This window comes from Parasteatoda tepidariorum, chromosome 1, assembly GCF_043381705.1.
Source record: "Parasteatoda tepidariorum isolate YZ-2023 chromosome 1, CAS_Ptep_4.0, whole genome shotgun sequence".
In the NCBI taxonomy this organism is placed as follows: Eukaryota; Metazoa; Arthropoda; class Arachnida; order Araneae; family Theridiidae; genus Parasteatoda; species Parasteatoda tepidariorum.
In genome coordinates this window covers 46,938,290-46,960,581 of record NC_092204.1, presented here as the reverse complement: position 1 = coordinate 46,960,581, position 22,292 = coordinate 46,938,290, and the positions used below count along the sequence as shown (strand labels likewise).

Genomic DNA, 22,292 nt, shown 5'->3' with positions numbered 1-22,292 from the left:
AGAGGGAACTCTTAGTAGTTGCTATTGGTTTATGAAATAGATCGAACGTTTCCCACACAAGAGCAAAGGGAAAAATGTCCTGCTCTTAATTAAATGCATACTTGAGCCAAAAATAGATTTAAGAACAGGATGTGGCTTTTAAAAGTGTGAGAAAGTATTTCAAATAGAATAATTAATTAGGAAGAAGTTTTATAGCAGAGAAACTAACATAAAAAGATTAATAGAAGCTTTTTATGTTACATATATATATATATATATATATATATATATACCCCCACAGAGTATACAAAGAAAAGCAGTACGTATTCGCTCAAGTATGAGCTGTAAGACGAAAGTACCAAATTGATATCACGTCTGTATTATCTTGGGACTTCGGAACCAAAATGGTTTTTTTCATATATAATATCGTGCTATACTAAAGAAGTATGGAGTGTTCACATTTATGTGATCATGGTATTAAACTGATTGAACTGATTATTCTCCCAGCTAGAAATATGACAAACAGTGATTCAGAGTACGTACGTGTCGTATTTGGTGTATACATTTTACTAATCTTAGAGAACTTCTGTAGTTAAAGGGATCAGCAATATTTGTGTTAAAAGAACTAGTTTATTGTCGAGAAGAGTAGCCAAAATGCTGCCATCAAGTTAGATGTAGAGTACTGAAACTTATAATTTTGTGAATTATATGCAAAGAGAAATTAGGATATAATGGTGCCGTTTAGTTAGGCGCGTGTTCATATCACATCACTTCATCATGAATAAAATACATGAAAAAATGTCGGAAACAGAATTACAAATTAGTCACAGAGCCTTGAAAGTTGAATTACTTTAAGAAAATTTTGAAAAATTATTTTGTTGATTTTTATTATTATTGTTATATTATTATTATTTGTCTTTATTTTTGTTATACACTTTGAAAATTTTAAGACTTAATACTAACTGATATTAATTTCAAAAATCTTATTGAATATCAATAAAAGTTGCGCTTAACTATATTTAATATTCATTGATTTTTGAACCATAATTTTAAAAGTTTCATGTACTAACAAATACGGTTTCACCTCAACTTAAATGAACCTGATCGTAACCTGAACCTGATCGTAAATACTAATCGTTAACTCAAAAATTTATAACGAACAATAATGATAAAATTTCTTACTGGAAGCTCAAAACTGTCAAATTTTCTGTCTTGTAAAGTCTTGGCTGGAATAGCTGTAAAAGCTGTAAGAAAATTAGAAATTAGTATTGAAAATGATATATTAATTTCAATTCAATAACCTATTAAATTAGCTGTATATATTCTGCATGTAAAAAATGAATGATAGGGCAGAATTATCTTAAAAAATGTGTTTGTTGTGGATTATAATTTACTCGAAGAATGAAATAAAGATTATTGATTTTATAGAAATGAACTATAATTTGAAATCATGCAAGCAGTAGGTAGAAGATTAGATAGAAGATTTTGTTTTTCGTAGAAAAGTTCGTTGAAGGAATTGTTGAGGAAAATCTTTAATCGCACTTATTTGAAGCAGCTTTCTATTACGTCCGCATGCTATCAGAATGTTCTGATTGAACATTAAGTTTCAACCCAAGAATTTTATAAATACACGAATTTTATAAATACTGTTTCTCTGATTTTCTTTTCTATTTCTCCTGTCCCAGTGCACGTTCCAACTATGCTACTCTCTGTCTGTGTTATGTTCTAATTCATGTTCTTTTTCAATGTTTTATTCATGAATGATCGGAATCCATTCAAGTTTTGAATGGAATTACTTGAATAGTTTCCGGGAGATAGAATTTCAAAAAAAAAAGTCTTTTTAAATTTTTATTTCTCAAAAATTATTTGAACAATTTCTCCTAAAATTCAGATTATATTACTTAAAATTATATAGCTTTAAAAAATATAGAATTTTTTTTTGTATTTAAAACTTTGGATAACAAAAAATAACAAATACTTGTTAAAAATAAAATTTCGCTTTAAAGTTCCTGAAATTTAAACCACGTTTTAAAATTCAGCGCAAAACTTTTTGTTACCTTAAACGATTTTAGAATATGCATGACAATTTTGACAATTTTCCTGAATAAAGAATCCGGTGTTTTTTTTTAATTTTCAATTTAATTATCTTTTTACTTCCAATTAACATATGTTTTCTTAGCACATAAAGAAATTGCTCTTTTTTTGTCAATAGCATTTTAAATGTTCTTTTTTTTAATTTATTGAATAATAAGCTTAATAAAACTTTCGCAAAACTTTTTGTTACCTTAAACGATTTTAGAATATGCATGACAATTTTGACAATTTTCCTGAATAAAGAATCCGGTGTTTTTTTTTATTTTCAATTTAATTATCTTTTTATTTCCAATTAACATATGTTTTTTTAGCACATAAAGAAATTGCTCTTTTTTTGTCATTAGCATTTTAAATGTTCTTTTTTTAATTTATTGAATAATAAGCTTAATAAAATAAGAGCGTTCTCTTTTTTCCTTTTTAAGTTTCTTATAAGATCAGAAGCCTGAGAAAAAATAAAACATAATATGATTGGAATTTGTTCAAGTAAAATAAAAAAAGTAACTCAACAAGATGAGATTTAGCATTTTTAAAATTCTAACAAAGGAGAGACAATACTTAAAAGAAAAAAAAAACCTAACGTCTCGCGATTTTTCTTTTCTTGAATTTCAACAACATTCTTGTTTCTTAAAAAATATTTAATTTTCTTTTAATGACATTAATTAATCATTGTTTCTTAATCTTAGGTGCAGTGGGACACGTTATTTTGTCTGAGAAACAAGATATCAACGGTAGCTGATGAATGAGATGATTTACCTTTAATTACAAGGAACTGCTTCACTCATTGCATTAATAGGGGATTAATTACTTCCCTTTTAAAGCATGTTAAGAAGAAAAAATTTCATAGAATTTAATTTAATTTTAATCTTTAATTAGATAAAATATCGATATTTTTTGCTATATAATAAATTAGAAAAACAGATTCTAGGGTTAAGATATTTAGTAAATTCACTTTTATGTGCAAATAAAAATCTTATTGGCCATTTATTTGCCTTTCTTTACTAATATAAAACTTGCTCTAAAAGTAAATGTATGTCGAGAGTGGATTTGACGCCATTCTATTGCATATTTTCAAAGCACCTGCTTTGCTCTTTATCTTTGGCACTTTTCTGTCTGATTGACCCATATTTTCTACATTTACTCTAATGCGACTAAAGCATATTTTAAACTTAATTTACTTAAAAGTTTGTTAAACGAGAACAACAATTTCAAAGGTCAAAGACGTTTCTGAAAGACAGTGCTGTTTTCTAGTATTGACGAGCATTCAATAATATTCGTGAAATCATGAAAAAACCGGTGATCAGGAAAAAAATAAAAGGTTTAAAGTGTAAAATCGGGGGTTCCCTTGATTTGGAGTTAAATTTCGTTTAATTTTGCTGAAAACTCGTTTCTGGATATCATGATATCCTTTGCGGTATTTGCTTTCAATGTCGTCGCCTCTTATTTTTTTTTTTTAAATTCTTATGATTCCAGATAACGCAACATAGAAGAAACGTTTTAAATATTAATTAAAACAAAATATAAAAGTTTTCACGTTCATAATTCTGTGGTCGTATTTTTTTGCGTCAATTTCAGAATTTGCTTAGAGAGATCTAGATATAAGCGAACTTCAGTACATAAACTGTTACGAACGTATAACGTTTATATAGTATATTCTCTAAAATTCATCATCCAAATAGCCTTAAAATAATCAAAGTATCAAAAAATAATTTCAAAACAGCACTAAAAGAAAGAAAGAAAGAATCCTAAAAGTTTCATTAAACATACTAAGAATCTGGCAAAATTTAATGAAACTACTGTTTTTGTTAGAAATTTCTTTAAAATCATTGCTTTTCAAATCTGGGATTAGATTTAACCAAATTAATTAAATTGCAAAGTTTAAAAGCTATAACAATCGTAATAATTATCTGGTTTTTCTGCAAATGCGAATGTTAAAACTGCGAATCTATGTTTAAATGGCTATATATGTATATATACTGAGAATTTATCGTTATTTAAACTTCATATGGACCCTTAAATGGTAAAGCAGTTTTAAGAGAATTATTTTTCTTCATTTCTGTCTACTTTCAGATGCCTCTAACCTACTTTTTGAAATCTACGAAAAAAAATAAATATGTTCAATTTTTTAAGCGTATACGACTAACACTAGCCATACATTTCCTTTTTCATCTGACAGCCTCCAAGCGTTCTCAGTAAATGTGTTTACGAACATGATACAAATTTCTATTTATAAAAAAATATCGAAATGCCCTGGGGTGCTTTGGAAAACAACCACATAAGAATTTCACTGAACAAAAAAACGTAATTCTCTCACAACATATTACATTTTTCGAGGAAAGTAATTCGTTCCTATATTTTTACTGTAGAAATATATATATTGAAGATATTCAATATACATTTATATACAATCTATATAAAAGACGAGTCTGATGTAGGTAGTATAAATAAAATTTTATTTTCAAATTTCAGCTCTCTCTATTTATGATCTACTGCATCTATTTATAAATAATGTCTGCATCAAGGTAAATATATTTTCAAATATATTTACATCATGGGATATAAAGCATATATTGCGTAAATTTGGTAAATTGAATAGTAAATTGAATAAAACGTATACGTAAATTGAATTAGTAAACTGAATAAAATGAAGTCAGGACATTCTAGAGAAATTTTTGAACCGGTAATAAAAGAGTTACGAAAAATGGAACCACTTAGTGGACCCAAAGTCGAAGAATTAGAGAAAAATAATAGTTTTTTTAAGGTAACATTGATTTATAATGAGAAGAACACGGAGAAAAAAATCCTGATAAAATTATCGTATTGTATGCTACCAAAGTAAACGGTATTTAAACCATTCATATGGTAACGGTTTACCAGAAATTCTGGTTTTCAAAATAGTTCTCATCACCACACATTTAGTACTCTCTTAAAATGAAAGAGTTATTTCCCCTACTCAAAANTAGTAAATACAAATCTGAAAAGCAAATACCGAATAAATTGTTTTTATACCATGTTCTAAGGTGCCATAATAAAATTATCCAAACTTTACCACTTTTACCAAATTTTATCACATATCATAAAACCATATTTCATTTTTAATTTTAGCAAACTTACTACCAAAGCGCTTGTTTAATAAGTACCACTCATTTTGGTGTTACCACGGAGCCATAAACACGGTAAAATTTGCCTTATTTTGGTAATTTTTACAGTCTTTTTTTCTCGGTGCATTTTCTTCCAGCTTTCTTAAATATCATAAAATGAAGAAAAGTGTAGTTTTTGTTTTACTCAACCAATAATGTTAACATAATTTTGAATTTATGTTACAACTTTTTGCACTCAGATTTAATCCTTATTAATATAGGTATTTTATTCGGAATAAAAAATAACTAAACAAATGGAGCACCTGAGTTTTAATCGATAGAATTTCCTTATAACAGAAATGCTACCTAATGTGGCTGGGGATATGCCTATAATATTGTAATTATCATAGACGATAATTTTACATAAAAAAACAGCTGCAAACACATAATTTTTCAGCTTAGGTATTTTCGTCTTTCCCTTTTTCGACATATTTTTCTTATGACAATGCATGCATGAAAAAATTTGCTTGTTAATACTTTATACAAATTTCAAATACTCTAAAAATTTACTGAATTCAAAAGCACTAAATATTACAGTACTTTTACGCAAAAAGTAAATAGATATGAAACATTGCTTGATTATTATGATTTAAGACTGAACTTTGCTGTGTACCTAGAAAGTCTGTAGGGACCAGTGTGGCAACTCCCAGATTGCTTGAGTGTAGATCAATTGGACTTTTAATCTCTTAATAATAAGTAATTTAGAAAAATATACATTGGAGACCATGATATCAAAATTCTGTGTTCTTTATTTGATTTGGTTAACAAAATTTTTTGATTAAATGAGAAATTGACTTTTTAATAATACATACATATTAGTTTCATAGATAATTGAGTGTCCCCTTCTCGAAAATAATAAATATAGATAAGCTGTTAATAATCTAGTTTTTTTAATGAAGCTAGGATACTTTATACCTATTGAATAGTACCTAATACAGACTTACCCAGATAGAGTTCTTTGTAACTCTACTTTGTGTTATAGGGTATTTTCCAAAATACTTTAGGACTCCTCCTGTCTCTTGACTTCCGTTATAAGGATATATTTATACACCCCTTTAAAGCTAATATAAAAATAATTTAATAAGCGCTGAAGTTGGATCTAATTTTGCAAAGTTAGAAATACTCATTACATTCAGTAGGTAAGGCTGGGATAGCCTAGTCGGTAGGGCGCTGGGCCCATGACCGAGAGTTCGTGGGTTCGAACCCCGTCGGCCGAAGACTCCCCGTGTAGTAAAATGACTGATGCATGTTAAATCTGTCGAGTCGCAAAAGTCTTCCATGTTCCCATAACATATCAATACCTTCCAAAATTACGATTTGTGGATGAATGAATGGATGTATGAATGGGTCCGCCTTATAAACAGGTGTGACGTATGATGTGGAGAAATCGAATTCTTGGCCATAGATGGCGCCACTGAAAAACAAGAATCGCACACTCTGCCTTAAATTTGCTCGGTTTCACCAAGCAGGCTTACCTGTATGGCAAGTGGCATTAGAGTCAACCAACCAAGCAACATTTAGTAGGCTAATTTTAAATTATAGAACAATGAAAAATGATACAAACAGGGCCCTTCCATCTTTTTGTAGTGCTAAACTAGCATAAATCAATCTTTGAATGAATATAAATTTAACTAAGTGAAACTTACCGCATTTTCAATTCCTTTTTTTAGTTGATTATGACGAGTTGCATCCAAATGGGCTAAATCAACGTTTTGATCATAGAGCTTAAATGTAATTAAGTATCTTGTTCTACCTAAAGTAAAACAAAATTAAATAAGAACAATAATATTTTTAGCTACTGTTGCATGCAGTAAAAATAGAATGAGAGAATTATAGATTTTCGACACATTGCTGAAACTTAACAGTCCTGATTTTTTTCCAATTATTAGTATTTTAAAATATCATTTTTATCACACGTTAACTATTGTTTAAGAATAATTTCAAAATTAAATAATATTTCCCAAATTTTTTTTCTTAAATTTTATAATTTGAAATCCGTATGTTCGTAAAGGGAAAGTTTAAAAAATTACTTGAAACAAAGGGGGAAAAAAGAGGAAAATGCATGAATTAATGCATTACACTCAGATAACAGCGAATTTTACAGCAAATTTCAAAAATAATTACAAAATTTACCAACAATCAGCTTTCCTAACTTGAAAAACTTAGCACTTTCATCGCATGCCAGACTATTTCAGTATGACTATTTGCACGAGCGTCTAATAGTTTTACTTCAGGATTTGCCAAAATGTTGATAGAAAAATAATTATTTTGAAAAAAATTGCTTGTGATTCTTTTACGTTTAGAAGCGCCATCTGTGGTAGGACTTCTGAACTAAATTCAAATACTTGGTGAAAGAAAACTGGTTACTTAATCAGAATTCAGTAGAGTATGGTACTTATTTCTAAAACTTATCACAAAATAAAATCTATGTGTTTTAATATCTCATAGTAATTTTGAATTTCAGCAGAACGTCGATGAAAAAAGTTTTAAATTACCTTTTTCAACACAAGTTTTCTTGTCTTCTATTAAGTGATAGCCAGTCAAGCAGGTGCATTTATAGTCTCCATGATTTGTCTGACCACATGTCTGTGCGCATCCTAAGGCAGCACATTGAGCTAAAAATAATATGGTACTTTTTTTAATTCAAATAATATAGTTTTTGAGCACAATTTTACGTCATGAAAGATAACAGTTTGTTAATGAATGAACGAATATTTCAAAAACAGAAATCCTTTTAACATCAAAAAAAGACTGAGCAAGACATTGAGAAATTTTTCATAACTGTAAACATAGTAGTTTTTTTTGCAAAAAGAGATGTTCTTAAAACTTTATTTTCAACGACTTAAGCGTGGAAATAAACAATTTGTTGACAGGCAATTTTATTCGGATAGTTCACTACTGCAGTTGTTAGGCTATTAATTGAAAAAAAAAACTACTAAAGCCGAAATTTTTTTTTTAACAAATTAAACAAGAATGAATTCTTGCTAAGTTTAAAAAAAATTGAATTGAGTCAAGTTACCGGTTATTAGTTTGTAGGTGAACATGAAAGTGAAGTAATATGTACTAAATAAAATCCAATTAAATTAGTTTACGCTAAAAGAAATTTTAAACTTTTGTATATTTTACACCATTGTGGCGTAACTACCACTACGAAAATTAAACATCAATTCTCCGGTATATAAGAAATGCTAACTTGATTCAATCAAGAGGTACCTTTTGATAGATGAAAGTTGTCATGGTCGTAAGCTCCGGCCCCATATTGGTGACCTCCGGACGTGACTTGAACATGCAGTAACGCCTACTTCAATGGATAGACCACATTGAACAGCTGACTTGTGACTGCGACATAATCCACCTCCTCACGCTGTTGCTGCTCAGTTTCAATCATACACAATGTATACACTCGACTGCTAAAGGCAACAGAGGAGCGAACACGACGGTGAAGTTAATACACCTCGCACATTCAGCACTCAAGCGACTACGACCGTGAAGTTAATACACCTCTCACTTTCAGCACTCAAACAAAAAAAAACCGGTGACTCTCTCTCCCGAGTCTTTCACAAGTACCGCAACTAGTGAGAACTGTTCATCGAATTCTACCCCTGATAAAATTCTGGTGGGGGAGTATTGTGGCGTAACTACCACTACGAAAATTGAACATCAATTCACTGATATATAAGACATGCTAACTTGATTCAATCAAGAGGTACCTACTGATGGATGAAGGTTGGCATGGTCGATAACTCCGCCCCCACATCACCATGAGTTTCATACTTTAGGATAGACGAAAAATTTGAGTGGTGAGTTAACTCGTCCCCGGTCCACAATGGGTTAATTTTAGATATTCTCAACAGTGTGCAATGACGTATTTACACGTAGCTGACAAATGATGTTATTATAAATTTTATGAAAAACTTTCTATGAGGATTGTTTAACAGTTGCAACACATAAACAATGTTGTTATTGTTACCCGAAAAAGTAAACAATGTTTAATAATTTATAATTCAAATTGGTTATCAACTCATCACAAAATCAAACTTAAAATGAAACGGTTTTACAACCAGTTAGTTCTACTTTAGATGATTCTATAGTGAGGAAGAGTGAGCTTTTGGATAAAATGCTTTGCATTCTAATATTAATTTCAAGAATATCTAGGACTTTGCCTAGTCGAGCAAAGGACCAATTTTGGCTCTGCTAATTGATTACGCAAACCAATGCTAGTCGTCCAAATCACGGCCTGAATACACAATTAGTTTCGGGTAGCGAGCTTCCCTCTGTCCCGCAATATAATATACTAAGCAAATTCTATTTGTTATGTAAAGGAAACACATTACGAAATAATATTTTTATTGCATCTCATTGATCTTTTCAGTTTTGATACTCAATAATAATTTTTTATTTTGCAATGGTTATTATTTATTTTAGTATACTCACCAAACGAGATGTATTGGTGAAAACTTTACATAGCGATTTACCTTCGATGTTTTCTTTTTTTTACCGTTGAATTTTTACTTAATAATTCCTATTTGTAATATAAGGAAAACATACCATCACTTATATTCGAATTGTATATCATTGAAATTTTCAGTTTTTATAGAGAAAGGTATCTTATTTTTAACTTTATACGACGGGAATACATATCATACACGACTTAAAGGAGATTTGGTGCAACGTGTATACACGTCAAACCAGCGTAACTTAATGATTCATTTTTGATGACTTTTTTTACTTACTAATTTCCATTCGTAATATAAAGGAAATGTACCACAAATATTATTTGTGTTGTATTTTAGTAAAAGTTTCAGTTTTGATAGTGAATGGTATCTTCTTTTTAATTTTACATGACGAGTATACACGTCATACGTGCTGCAAAAGAGATTCAGTGCCACGTGTATACACGTCAAACCAGCGTATTTGGTTAAAACTTAATGATTCATTTTTGATGACTATTTTTACTTACTAATTTCTATTTGTAATATAAAGGAAATATACCACAAATATTATTCGTGTTGTATTTTAGTAATATTTTCAGTTTTGATAGTGAATGGTATCGTTTTTTTATTTTACATGACGAGTATACACATCATACGTGCCGCAAAAGAGATTTAGTGCCACGTGTATACACGTCAAACCAGCGTATTTGGTTAAAACTTAATGATTCATTTTTGATGACTTTTTTTACTTACTAATTTCGATTTGTAATATAAAGGAAATATACCACAAATATTATTCGTGTTGTATTTTAGTAATATTTTCAGTTTTGATAGTGAATGGTATCTTTTTTTTATTTTACATGACGAGTATACACGTCATACGTGCTGCAAAAGAGATTTAGTGCCACGTGTATACACGTCAAACCAGCGTAATTGGTTAAAACTTAATGATTCATTTTTGATGACTTTTTTTAATTACTAATTTCCATTTGTAATATAAAGGAAATATACCACAAATATTATTTGTGTTGTAATTTAGTAAAATTTTCAGTTTTGATAGTGAATGGTATCTTTTTCTTTATTCTACATGACGAGTATACACGTCATACGTGCAGCAAAAGAGATTTAGTGCCACGTGTATACAAGTCAAAACAGCTTGATTCATTAAAGCTTTAATGATTTACTTTTGATTTTTTTATTAAATAATATCGATTTTTAATGTAAAGGAAATATGCTACCAATTAGTATTTTTATTGTATCTTATTGATCTTTTCAGTTTTGATATTCAATGGTAATTTTTTGTTTTACACGATGAGTCTACATGCCATTTGCACCGTGATAGAGATTGGTAACATTGTGCATGCACGTCAAACTAGTTCGACTGGTAAAAACTTTAGGTTATGATTTACTTTAATTGAATTTTTATTTTCAAGACATAAGTATACTGCATTATCATACCTAAGAGTCTCCGATCATCTTTTCTTTTCTCGCATTTTGAACCTTCAAAGCCGGACGGACATTCACACGTTTTCACTGTAGATCCTATGTAATACCTGAAAGCAAACAGTACATTTGTTTTACCAGTTAACAATAGTTAATTAATTAATAATGGAATATTGTTTTAATTTTTTTTTAAAAAAGTGATGAAGGTTTTGCATGAACCTATAACTTATTTGCACTTAAGTAAAAGACTTAATAAGAAAATTTAAAATCTGAAGTTAGGTAAAAATGAGGCTAATTAATCATATTACATTGTAGTTAATTAAATGAGTAAGATTTAAATTTTAGCTTAGTTAAAGCAGTACGCAGAAAAAATGTAAATGGGAATATTAAAAAAAATAGCACAAAAAATGTAAATGAGGTTTTTTCTAGCTCTATTTAATATGGCTGAAGTACTAACATTAAAACAATATAATTACTAACATTAAATTTATTTGCAAATTGAATTGTGTATGTTTGTGAGCGATATACATTAGAGCGATTGCCATACAAAAATGAGGTAGTAATTAAGCGGCGTAGCTTTATTCTAAATGTAAACTCCCCCTGTCGCTGAAAAGTATTTATTAACATATTTTTAAACCATTGATTACTTGGTAGATAGTGATTTATTAATTGCTTGAACACTTCTGTTTTAAAAACACAAGGGACACAAAAGAGGAGAATTCTATGTTTCAGCTACGTTTTCTTTGAATAGGAAGCGACTACAATATGACGACAGAATCCTTAATTTACAAATATTGCCCCTAATCATCAATGTTACATAATACCAGTGCATTCTTTCGGTATCTTAGTACGCAAAAATTCTTTTAAATGCAGAGATAATCTTTCTCGTAAGTATCACCTACGAAAAGATTGTGGCGTTGCGGTCTGAAATGCAAAGTCCGAATTACGAATCTCTGACGTTGGACTACGTAGCTTGCAGCCGGTAATTGACGTAAACCTCATACCTGAATGGAGATATGCGTGAAAGGCGAAATCAGCAAAATGCGCACAGTATGTTTTGGATATAACTTGGCCGCATCCTCACAGATTGCTCTCTCTCTCTCCCCGTCGGTTCTAGCTAGCAATCCGGCATGTTCTCGCCGGTTACCTTTTCGCAGTTTATTTCTATGCTGCTTCAATGTTAAAGTGGTTAAGTTTTATATATGTTAAAATGTTTTAGTTAAATTTACAAGTTTCCTAAATGTTAATAAAGATAGTTATTTATTTAAACTTAGTGTTATTTATGAAGAAACCTATAACCCGTTCTCGGAAACATTTTTATGTGGAACGCTTTCCTAGAGTTATATTTCTTTTTAGAGTTTAAGTGGGGACTCTAACAAAGATACCAACCAACCCCACAAGATTATGTACGGAAAAGGAAGCTTTGTGGCCCTTGTTGGGGAACTATGCCTAATTGTCGCATCATTCTGTCTACCAATAAATATCATTCTTGAATAATTTAGCATAGTGGGACAGAAATCATTTTTTTTTGTTAAAAATAAATAAATAAAATAGTGAATATACTTTAACTTATTATGAGCAAGATAATTTTCAAATAAAATAAATTTCTTAGAATACGATCCTTATTTTATATTTATTTTATGAAAATAGAGATAATATTATTTTGTTGTGAAGAATGGCAATTTAAGATAGTAAGTCTGCAAATGTTTAAATATATTTTTTAATTTAGGACCGCCGTTGAACAGCCGACCCAATTTTGGATTTACAACTACTAATGTTCAACTCCAGTGGCTTAAAATTTTGAAGAAGGGACAAGGGAACACCTGGGTCAACAAGGGAACTCCAGGATCAAGTATTTGGAGAAATTTGCCTTCGTGGAGGACCTTTTGATAGAACTCGCATTTGCGCTACATGGAAAGGAAAACCACGAAAACCTCCCAAAGTTATCATGATAGCGAGGGAACTCTAACCTATGATACACCTACAACTGAGGATGTTTTACATCAGCACTATTGTCGGTGTGAGTAGAGTGCGGAATTCGTACCCTCCAGCCATCGCTGGCATTCGAACCCGGTTCACCTCATTGGAAGGCGAGCGCTCTGTCCCCTGAGCCATCACGGCTCACATATTTGTCACAGCATAAACTGCGACTATTTATTTGAAGCATTGAGTATTGTCCTTACAAAAAGTTCAAAAATGTTTACGTGAAGAATACAAACAATGCCGACTCTTAAATTGTGTATAAATAGTTTTCTTTATTTAATTTTTTAATCGTCGTTGAATAGCTGACCGAATTTTAAGTACACGACAACTAAAGTTGCCTTGTAATTTTGAACTCAGGTAGTCACATTTTCAAGTAAGTTTGACTTTAATTGTGTTGGAGCCACAAAGTAGAAAATGGTAACGGGAATTCCAATATTCCAGCGAGAAAGAAAAATGACTAAAGTAAAATAAAAAAATAAAAAACGTATCTAGATGCCAGTTAGCAAGAATCACGAATGTCCAAGTTAATATTGCCTTATATTCTATTTGAATGAAACAAAACGTGACTTATGCTGAAGGTATGCATGTCACGTAAGAATACGTGCATCTGCAATATTTAACCTACAGCGAATTTGTTAATGAAATTTAGAAGAGAATTGACTGATGAATGACCCTCTATGAAACCGTGATTATCTGAAGCCGATGATACTAAGGTGGCAGTCCACAAAAAAATTTCAATTCTCCGCTGCATATAAATATATAAATTTACAGTAACGCAAAAAAAATAACGAAAAGACACGATAACAAATCTATAATTGTTTAACTTCGTCTGATATTATTACACTGATTAAAATCCAGGGAATTCCTAATTATTGGCTAGATTGATGATTAGATTCCTAATTAAATTTCTTTTATTTACATTAGGGTTTGTCATGAACTTTAAAAATGTTCGTTTAGACGTTATTTTCAATTCTCAGCACTTTTTCATTTAATATATTCGAAACTATTGAAGGAGATAGTTGCAGTATTTATTTTTTTAAACAGTAGTATTTATTTTTTTTAACAGTAGATAGTTGCAGTATTTATTTTTTTGCTTTTAATCATTTTCTTCTTATCAGTGTTAGCCTAATCAGCAGAGATTTAATTTTGATCTATGAGTTTGCCTGTGTGCTTACAAGTGGTTCGTACTGCTACACTATTTGACAATATAGTAAACAGATACTCCTGCATCCTAATAAGAATATTTTTTAAAACTTTCAAGTTTTGCCATTGGATTGACATTTGAACGATGCTTATACCAAAAAGTAATTATTTTAAATCCCAGTTGCAAAAACTGATGGTACTGAAACAGCAAAATTTTATAATATTGATAAATTTCATTGGGAACATTTTCGCTTTTAATTGCGTTAAAAGATAAGATCATGTTATTAATATAATGTATGCTTGTGTAGTTTTTTCCAGCAAGTATGAAGCTCTTCCAAAAAATCCGCAAATATCATGATGGGGAGATTTAAGCTCTTATTTTATGCATTAAAAAAGCAGTCCATACTGGAAACAGAAAGTTTAAATCATAAAAAAAAGTTTTAATTAAAAACACTTCTATAACCACTTTCCTAATAATAAGATTATTTGAATAGTGATTTTTAGCTATCAGAAAGCAGTGCCGAAAGCAGCAAAGTATTTGACAGAAAATTTTATTAAAATAAGTTCCAGATTACTACCGAAGGAAGCTGTTCAACAACTTAGGCTGGTTCTGTTGCTGGTATGAAAAGTATTGTGCATACTTAAGTTTATATTTATAAGATACTTTTTTTTACTTCAAGAAACCAGAGTGGAAAATATCTTAATTTACTTTATTCCATTTAACGGAAAATATAATATTGAATTATCTCTTTCAGCAGACTTGTCCTTCGAATGTCCTTTACCAAACAAATTTAAACTTGTTCCTCAATTTTAAAATAATTTTATCAAGCTTATTTCCTTAAGCTCATTTCATCAATTTTAAGCTCACTAAGCAATATATCAACACGAGCACTTTACTACAAGGTGATGAAAACTAACTACATATGATAACTTTAACTACGCCATAAGGGTTTTCTTTTCAAGAAAGGAAAATTCCCTAAAGGTAAATGAGCTTTGCGTACAATTTATCAGGTTGCTGCTAAAAAAATCATTTATTTAAAACGTTGAAAGAATAGAAAAAAAACTTAACTATAAACTGTTTGCTAGAGTAGATGAGATGGATTTTCCAAAAGTTTTAAGATTGTTTAAGCACGCGTATACAAAGTTATATGGTTATTTGAATCGGCATGCAATAAATCACTGCCGTAGAAACTCTTAACCTAACTTTCCTGAAGATTGATGCAAACGCATCAATGCATGAATCCAGAGTACGAATACGCTTATTAAAATTGCAGGGGGTTAAAGGTATTTGCCGTCATTAATATTGTGAATTCCTTGAATTCAGATCTTTCCATTACCCTTCGAAAGTTTAAAGGAAGGGATTGAATAGGAGAACTGATTAATGTTGGCGTATTTAAATTTTGAAAACATGGATTTGAGAGAATTTTCATTCGCTCTACGCGTTGCTTAATCCAGCCTAAAATTGCAATTTGAAACTAAGTTTATGAGTATACTGGTTGCAGTATTTTCTAGCATTGTGGAAATATTTAAGGGATAATATTTTAAAGTGATAATCAGGGAATATATTTGTTACGACATAATTTTATACTTCTCGTTAGGTTTATTTACTTGTTTCTCGTATTAAATGCAGGTAGATCATCCCTAATTTTAAGTAAGTATGACACTTTTTTCACATGCTGCTACGAGGGGATTTTAATCATCTTTGTTAGTATCCTCTTTTAAAAAAATATTTATTATCAATGTAGGCAGATATAAATTGATTAATGGATAACCTAATCGTCAAATCCCACAATCAGGAAAAAATTAGAACACACAAATTTATATTCAATGAACTGATAACGAGTTTTCAGAGGATTATCTTGCTATCTAACAAGGTATTAGTTATTTTTATTTTTAAAAGGGAAACAGCAAAACGTGAATACTGAAAATCATGATTGTTTATTTGAACAGTGCTTATTTCACTAGTAAACACTGTGAGTTCGAAATGATTTGCTGCGCGTAAATTATAAATTCACGTCCATTTTTTTTCTTTTATGAATTACAATTTCCCAAGTATGGTCTGTAATTCCTATATTGTAGTTTCCATGTAATTCTGATATATTGCACGTATAATTCAAAAATATAGTTATTCGATAGTATTAAATGCACTGTAAAAAATTTAATCTGTCTTAACACGAAACACTATTTCTTAACATAAAATTGATTTGCAGATTTAACATACGCATAACACAAAGAAAATATAACGACAAATTCAAACAAGGCCTAATAGAACAGTAGCAAATGGAAATTTAATATTATAAAATTATGTAGTAAAATTGATAGGTTTTTGAATATTAAAATGTAATCATCCTTATTACACAATAAAACAAAACCTTTATTTTTGTAGCATGTAAAATAGTAACAAACTTCAGCCATTTCAAACTTGGTTGTTAAAAACCTACCAGTGATAGCCCAAAGCTGCTAAAATTGCTTTTTCGGAAGCGAAAATAATTTAAGAATGATATGAATGTGCGCAGGTTTGGTGTAAACATTCTAGGATGTATGTGTTTAGATTTAACTACATCCCTCTAAATGTTCAATTTGATGTTAGCTTGAAATTAAGTATTCTTTCATAAATGTTTTTGGGTTGTAAATCACTGAATTCGTAGAGCTGTTATAATTCTTGAATACACCCTTTACGTCTAATGAAATGGCAGATTTTTGCATTATAACTACGTTTGAAAAACTGATTGATTATATTACAAATTACGTCTTTTTCGAGACATAGCTTGCTATAATTATCTCATATGTGTATTTAAAATCCTTGGATCTGATCAGTATTAGGAAAGATCAAATCTACGATCCAATTTTCTTCAATATTTTTTTTTCATGCTTATGGTCCTAAGTTCACAATAAAACTAGAAAAAAAATGCATTCAAATTGTTTTTCCCAAAAGATAATATAATGAAAAGTAGTTTCATTTTTCGTTCATTGTTTGTCTTACTAATATTTTAAAGGTCTAAAGCATACGACAGTACGTTTTTTCATAGTTTTAATTTCTCTGAAAGAAAATAGTCTTTAGCCGTCAGTTTTAAATTATGTTTGACGAAAACTATTTTCCGTTTTAAGCAAATACATGGAAAAGCTAGTTACTTATTGCTTTCGAATTATGAGTTTTACAAAGAAGATTTGATTAAAAATGAGTTTAATTTTTCAGACAATATTATCCGAGGAAAAATTATATGATGTATAGCATAGCATTAACACAATCCTTGCTTCAATTTAATTTTTTCCTAAGATAAATAAATTTGAGCTTTAATACATAGTTTTTTCATTCAAGAAAATAGAAGGAAAAAAAATACTCTGTACTTACATTTTCTTTTGAATAATAATGAAAAGTGTTCCGAAGAAATTTATGGGAGAGCATCTTTAAAAAAATGGTAAAGTAAACAAAATCATTTTACTTCATTAAATATTTTTTACTTAGAGTAAAAATTATCTCGATAAAAAAACTAGAGTAAATAAGTTTGCAGAGTCTACCTTTCAATTTAAAAAAATGTTACTTGGAAGCAAGTTGAAATTACGGTGAATCCCATGTTTTAGAAACGTAAAACGAAATGAAAGAAAAGTTTAAAATAATTATGTTTAATCTAAGGAAGCATTTTCTTGAGGAAGAATGTTCTCTTGAAATAAAATATATAAAAAAAAGAAGGAAAAAAATGAGGGTGAGAATGAGTGAAACAAAAAAAAAAATATTCGCCTTGGAAATAGAATATAAAAGAGAAAAGCGATGGTTGCAAAAAGAAAAATGAAACGCTTCAAAAGCAGCTAATGAACAAAAGAATTGCAACAGAAAAAGTAAAACGATTTCAAAAGAACAAACTTGATAATGTGGAAAAGCGAAAGGTAAATTTTTCAGAATTGGAATTTTCTAAAAGGAAAGCGTGACTTTAATTATACAACGAAAAACAAATTCATCGGATTTGTTTAAAATCTTTATAATGAATGCGACAAAGATATAATTAAAAGTTTGTTTCTTGAATCTTAATAAAGCCATTTATATGAGTTTATTTTCCTAGATTCTCTGCATTTTTTTTCAATTTATTGTTATGCTAAATGCGCTTTCATATGCCAGTTTTATCTTTTATTCGGGTTTCTTTCTTTCATTGGGTTTGTGTGTTTATTTATTAGATTTGTGCATGATATAATTAAAATTTAAGCATTTTGATAAATTGAAAAAAAAAATATCAAAAATATTTATGCATTCTATTGTTGTTATAAAAACGAAGACAATGGTTTGGAAAAACTCTAGGTACATTTTATATTGAGATTATCATGTATGTTGCGTGTTATATGCAAATGAGATATGAACATTTATTCGTAACAAGTTCGTCAGTTTATTTTCCCAGCATATTTCTCAACTATTTACATGACTAATAGAAATAATTTTCTATGCGAATGATCCTAATTTCTATCTTGAATTTTCCATCTCTCACGCGTACAAGAGAATACTCTATGTAAGGAGGAATTAAATCTATAGCCTAATCCATTGCTGTGCACTATAGATGCGCTGTTAGAATTTTCATTTTAAAATTATCGTAAAATCACCGGTAACAGTATGTCCATTCAATTAACTGGAAAGTTTACGGTAAAGAATATTTAATACCTTTACGGTTTTAAAGCCGTTTACAATAGTATGGTTAAAAAACTACGATTACAAAACTAAACGTTTTTGTTTAACCATTTACTACCAGCATGGTTTCAAAACCACAGCAATGAAATTTGACTGGATATTTAAGAATGCAGTCTTATGGCGCTGCCCTCCATGCGTGAATTAGATTATCGCATTCTAATAGCCTTAGGTGACAATGCGCTGGAAATTCTTCAACGGTTGAAAGGAATGAAGGAATTAATGCAGTGTCAAGATATTGAAAAATTAGTCCTTGCGGCTATAATGAGTACCCAGCTGCAAGGAGCTAAGTATATTCCTTACGTGGGCCTAGTTGGTGGGATAAATTTCTGATTGTTTAACCATCATACTAGATTAAAACAGTTAATAAACGGTTTTTCTCTCAGTTAACAATTTGAATAGCTTCTTATTTATGGTTATTTAGTAGTTTTGTTTGGATATGGTAAAATAAGAACTAATCAAATTGTTATTTAGCAATATTTTTCGAGAAATTTCCAAATGTGTAAAAATCAGATGTGCTTTACAACTATCAATAAAAATCTGATTTATTCTTTTTGTCTTTTGTCTCATAGTTGTGGTGTGTTTCGGATAATTGACTTATTTTCAACAATAAATAGAAGCCTCATAAAAGTTAATAGGGTGTGAATGGGGGAAGCAAAAAGAAATAATCCATTGGTTGTAATTTTGAACTACTGATATTTGGCTAATTGTAACTTAACCATTTGCTTACGGCTAATATAATAAGTGGACCAGAAAGCAGGATTCATCGTGCTGAACATCGCAACGCATGGTTAATGAATGACAAACGCGACATGATATCAGACAAATAAGTAGGAGTCAATTAAACTAGTTCTGAATATGCTGTAGTAGACAAATAATTTGAGTTCATATACTTGTGAATAAGTATTAGAGACTTTTTACTGTGATAGAACAAAAAAAAGATTTTCTGGAGCATAAATAAAAAAAAAGTTAAATTTAGTTTTTTAATGTATTTATGGGTGATGAAGTGGTGGTATAAGTCATTAGGATTCATTTCCTTCTGAGCAACTACCATTTTTTGAATAATATTTTATACAGTACATAGTAAAACATGTGGTGAGTTGTACAATGTATGAAGCAGAATTTATAAATTCCTCCCCCATGATTAGAAAGAATCATTTGGAGGTGTTGATTTTGACTGGCTTTAAAAACCTGCATATATTTAGGATAACAATGCATGTAAATGAAACAGTATCCAGCGTATACTTAATATAAGCGGCCTTAATATAAAATATCTGAATCAAATTCCTATTTTGTGGAGATCTGGGTTGCAGCCAATTCATTAATTAATAAAATACATGAATATAATATAGTGTGTATGTATATAATTTGTAAAGAAAGAGTATTGAATGAATTTGGTTTCACATTTAATCACAACTTCTAAATTTACGAAATGTATTTATTTATAAATTTATATCTGAAAAATGTTACTTCATGAGAATTCAGTGATTAGTTATTTATGGTAAGAGGATATTTTATAAATCTTAAAAATTATGAGGTGTTTGACATAAGAAATACTAATTAGAATGCAAGTTTATGCTGTATTTTTTTCTCCCCCCCCCAAAAAAAAATAAAAGAAATTTCATTTTACTTTTACTTGTTTACGGAAAGATTTCTTTATTTTATTTTTAAAACTTTAATGAATATATCCAAAATACGTGTTTGTAAAACAAGCTGCCAGAATTTATTCTGATGTGGAGAAAAAGCTGCTTAATTAGCCCACGTGTTCTTTATTACTATTTACTATATTTTAGATATTTTTTATTTCAATTCATTTTTGAAGAACAAGCATTTCTGAAATAATTAATTGTATATATGATACAAACATGATACAATACGATTTATACATCTAAGTTGATAATAAACGATTTTATAAATCCTATTAACTTTCAATTTTATGTAATATACTTGTTATTTTGTATAATATCTTTTTTCGAAAAAGTCATGCGTGATAAAATACAAGCAAACGAAACAAACCAAACATGATAAAATAACAAAGTATTTCTTAGTATCAACATTTAAATGCACTAAAATATTTCGTGATCCGCTTTATCATTATTTTATTTGAGATTAAAGAGCGCAGGGATATTAAGACCTAAGTGAATGTTACAGGTGCTTATTATTTTGTAAACGAAACTTCTTAAATGTCTATCGGGAAAATAAAATATATATATATATATATATAATTTTCATTTTAATCCAGGCTAAAATTTTAAGCTGCTTTTAACGGGGATTAGTTCATGGATTGACATTTTTTTTATCTATTTATAGGAATAAAAGTAATCCGAAAAATGGGACGAATTTGAACGCTTTTAATTGTAAATAAATTTACATTAATATAACATTATTAAATAAAATTAAATTAATATAAAATTAAATATGTTTTTCCAGGAATTATTTTTTATTTTTATTATTTTATTATTATTTTACTTTTATTTTATTAATAACAATTAATCTTATTACTGTTAACTTCATGCTTATTACTACTGCATACGTTTTATTGTTCCATGCAATAAATACCTGAAGTTCCGAAAGTATGCAATTGCAATTCTTGTATTTACAAAATTAAACGTTTTTATTACGAATTCTACATTAAAAACTATTTTTTATCAATTATAATNTACTGCACACGTTTTATTGTTCTATGCAATAAATACCTGAAGTTCCGAAAGTATGCAATTGCAATTCTTGTATTTACAAAATTAAACGTTTTTATTACGAATTCTACATTAAAAACTATTTTTTATCAATTATAATTTAAATATAAATTTAGGATTTTACATGGTTAGTATAGTTAAAATTACTGCATTATGGTATACAGTGTTTCTGGCTCTTTGGACACACCATAAAGATGGGCATTTTATACGAAAGCCTTTCGCTTATGATTTTTGTAAAATAAGCAATAAAATACGATTTCATAATCTATAATAAAATTTTGTAAATGTATTAAAATTTAGAAATTTCACATTGATATCTTGAAGCATGACTTAAAATCATTTATTCAATTCAATTAAATTTGTACTTTTGTATCTTTTACTGAATGCGTAGTATTAAAAGAGATAATTTTGATAACCAGAATTTCCGGTAAACAGTTGCACCGGTAAACAGCACATTAATTTCAACAGAAGTTTTTTTCTCCGTTCAAATTTAAATTCAAATCCCAAGGGAAAACAAACTGTTACGAAAGATTCAAAATTTCTCAATCGAAAATGCATTTTGGAATTTCTGGAGTGCAATAATATTTCGAACGTTACGATTGATTTTACGGTTTTTACCGTTTACATGCAATGCTCCAAATAATGAGCATGTATTTTGAGCGACATTGAATTTAGTCAGTAATTTAAGTCTGAAAAATATTATTTTTGATATATT

At 29.3% G+C, this 22,292-nt stretch overlaps 1 protein-coding gene across 2 annotated transcripts in view; it reads right to left on the bottom strand.

Annotated features, from left to right (window-relative positions):
- The window catches only part of LOC107453216 (uncharacterized), a 134,430-nt gene that overhangs the window by 40,846 nt on the left and 71,292 nt on the right, over positions 1 to 22,292 (bottom strand). For both annotated transcript variants that reach the window (XM_016069948.3, XM_016069949.3), the window contains exons 3-6: positions 11,102 to 11,196; positions 7,706 to 7,825; positions 6,857 to 6,963; positions 1,162 to 1,223 (exon numbers count right to left, since the gene is read on the bottom strand). In XM_016069948.3, the coding sequence (XP_015925434.1) occupies positions 1,162 to 1,223; positions 6,857 to 6,963; positions 7,706 to 7,825; positions 11,102 to 11,196 (384 nt within the window). The remainder of the gene's footprint in view (positions 1 to 1,161; positions 1,224 to 6,856; positions 6,964 to 7,705; positions 7,826 to 11,101; positions 11,197 to 22,292) is intronic.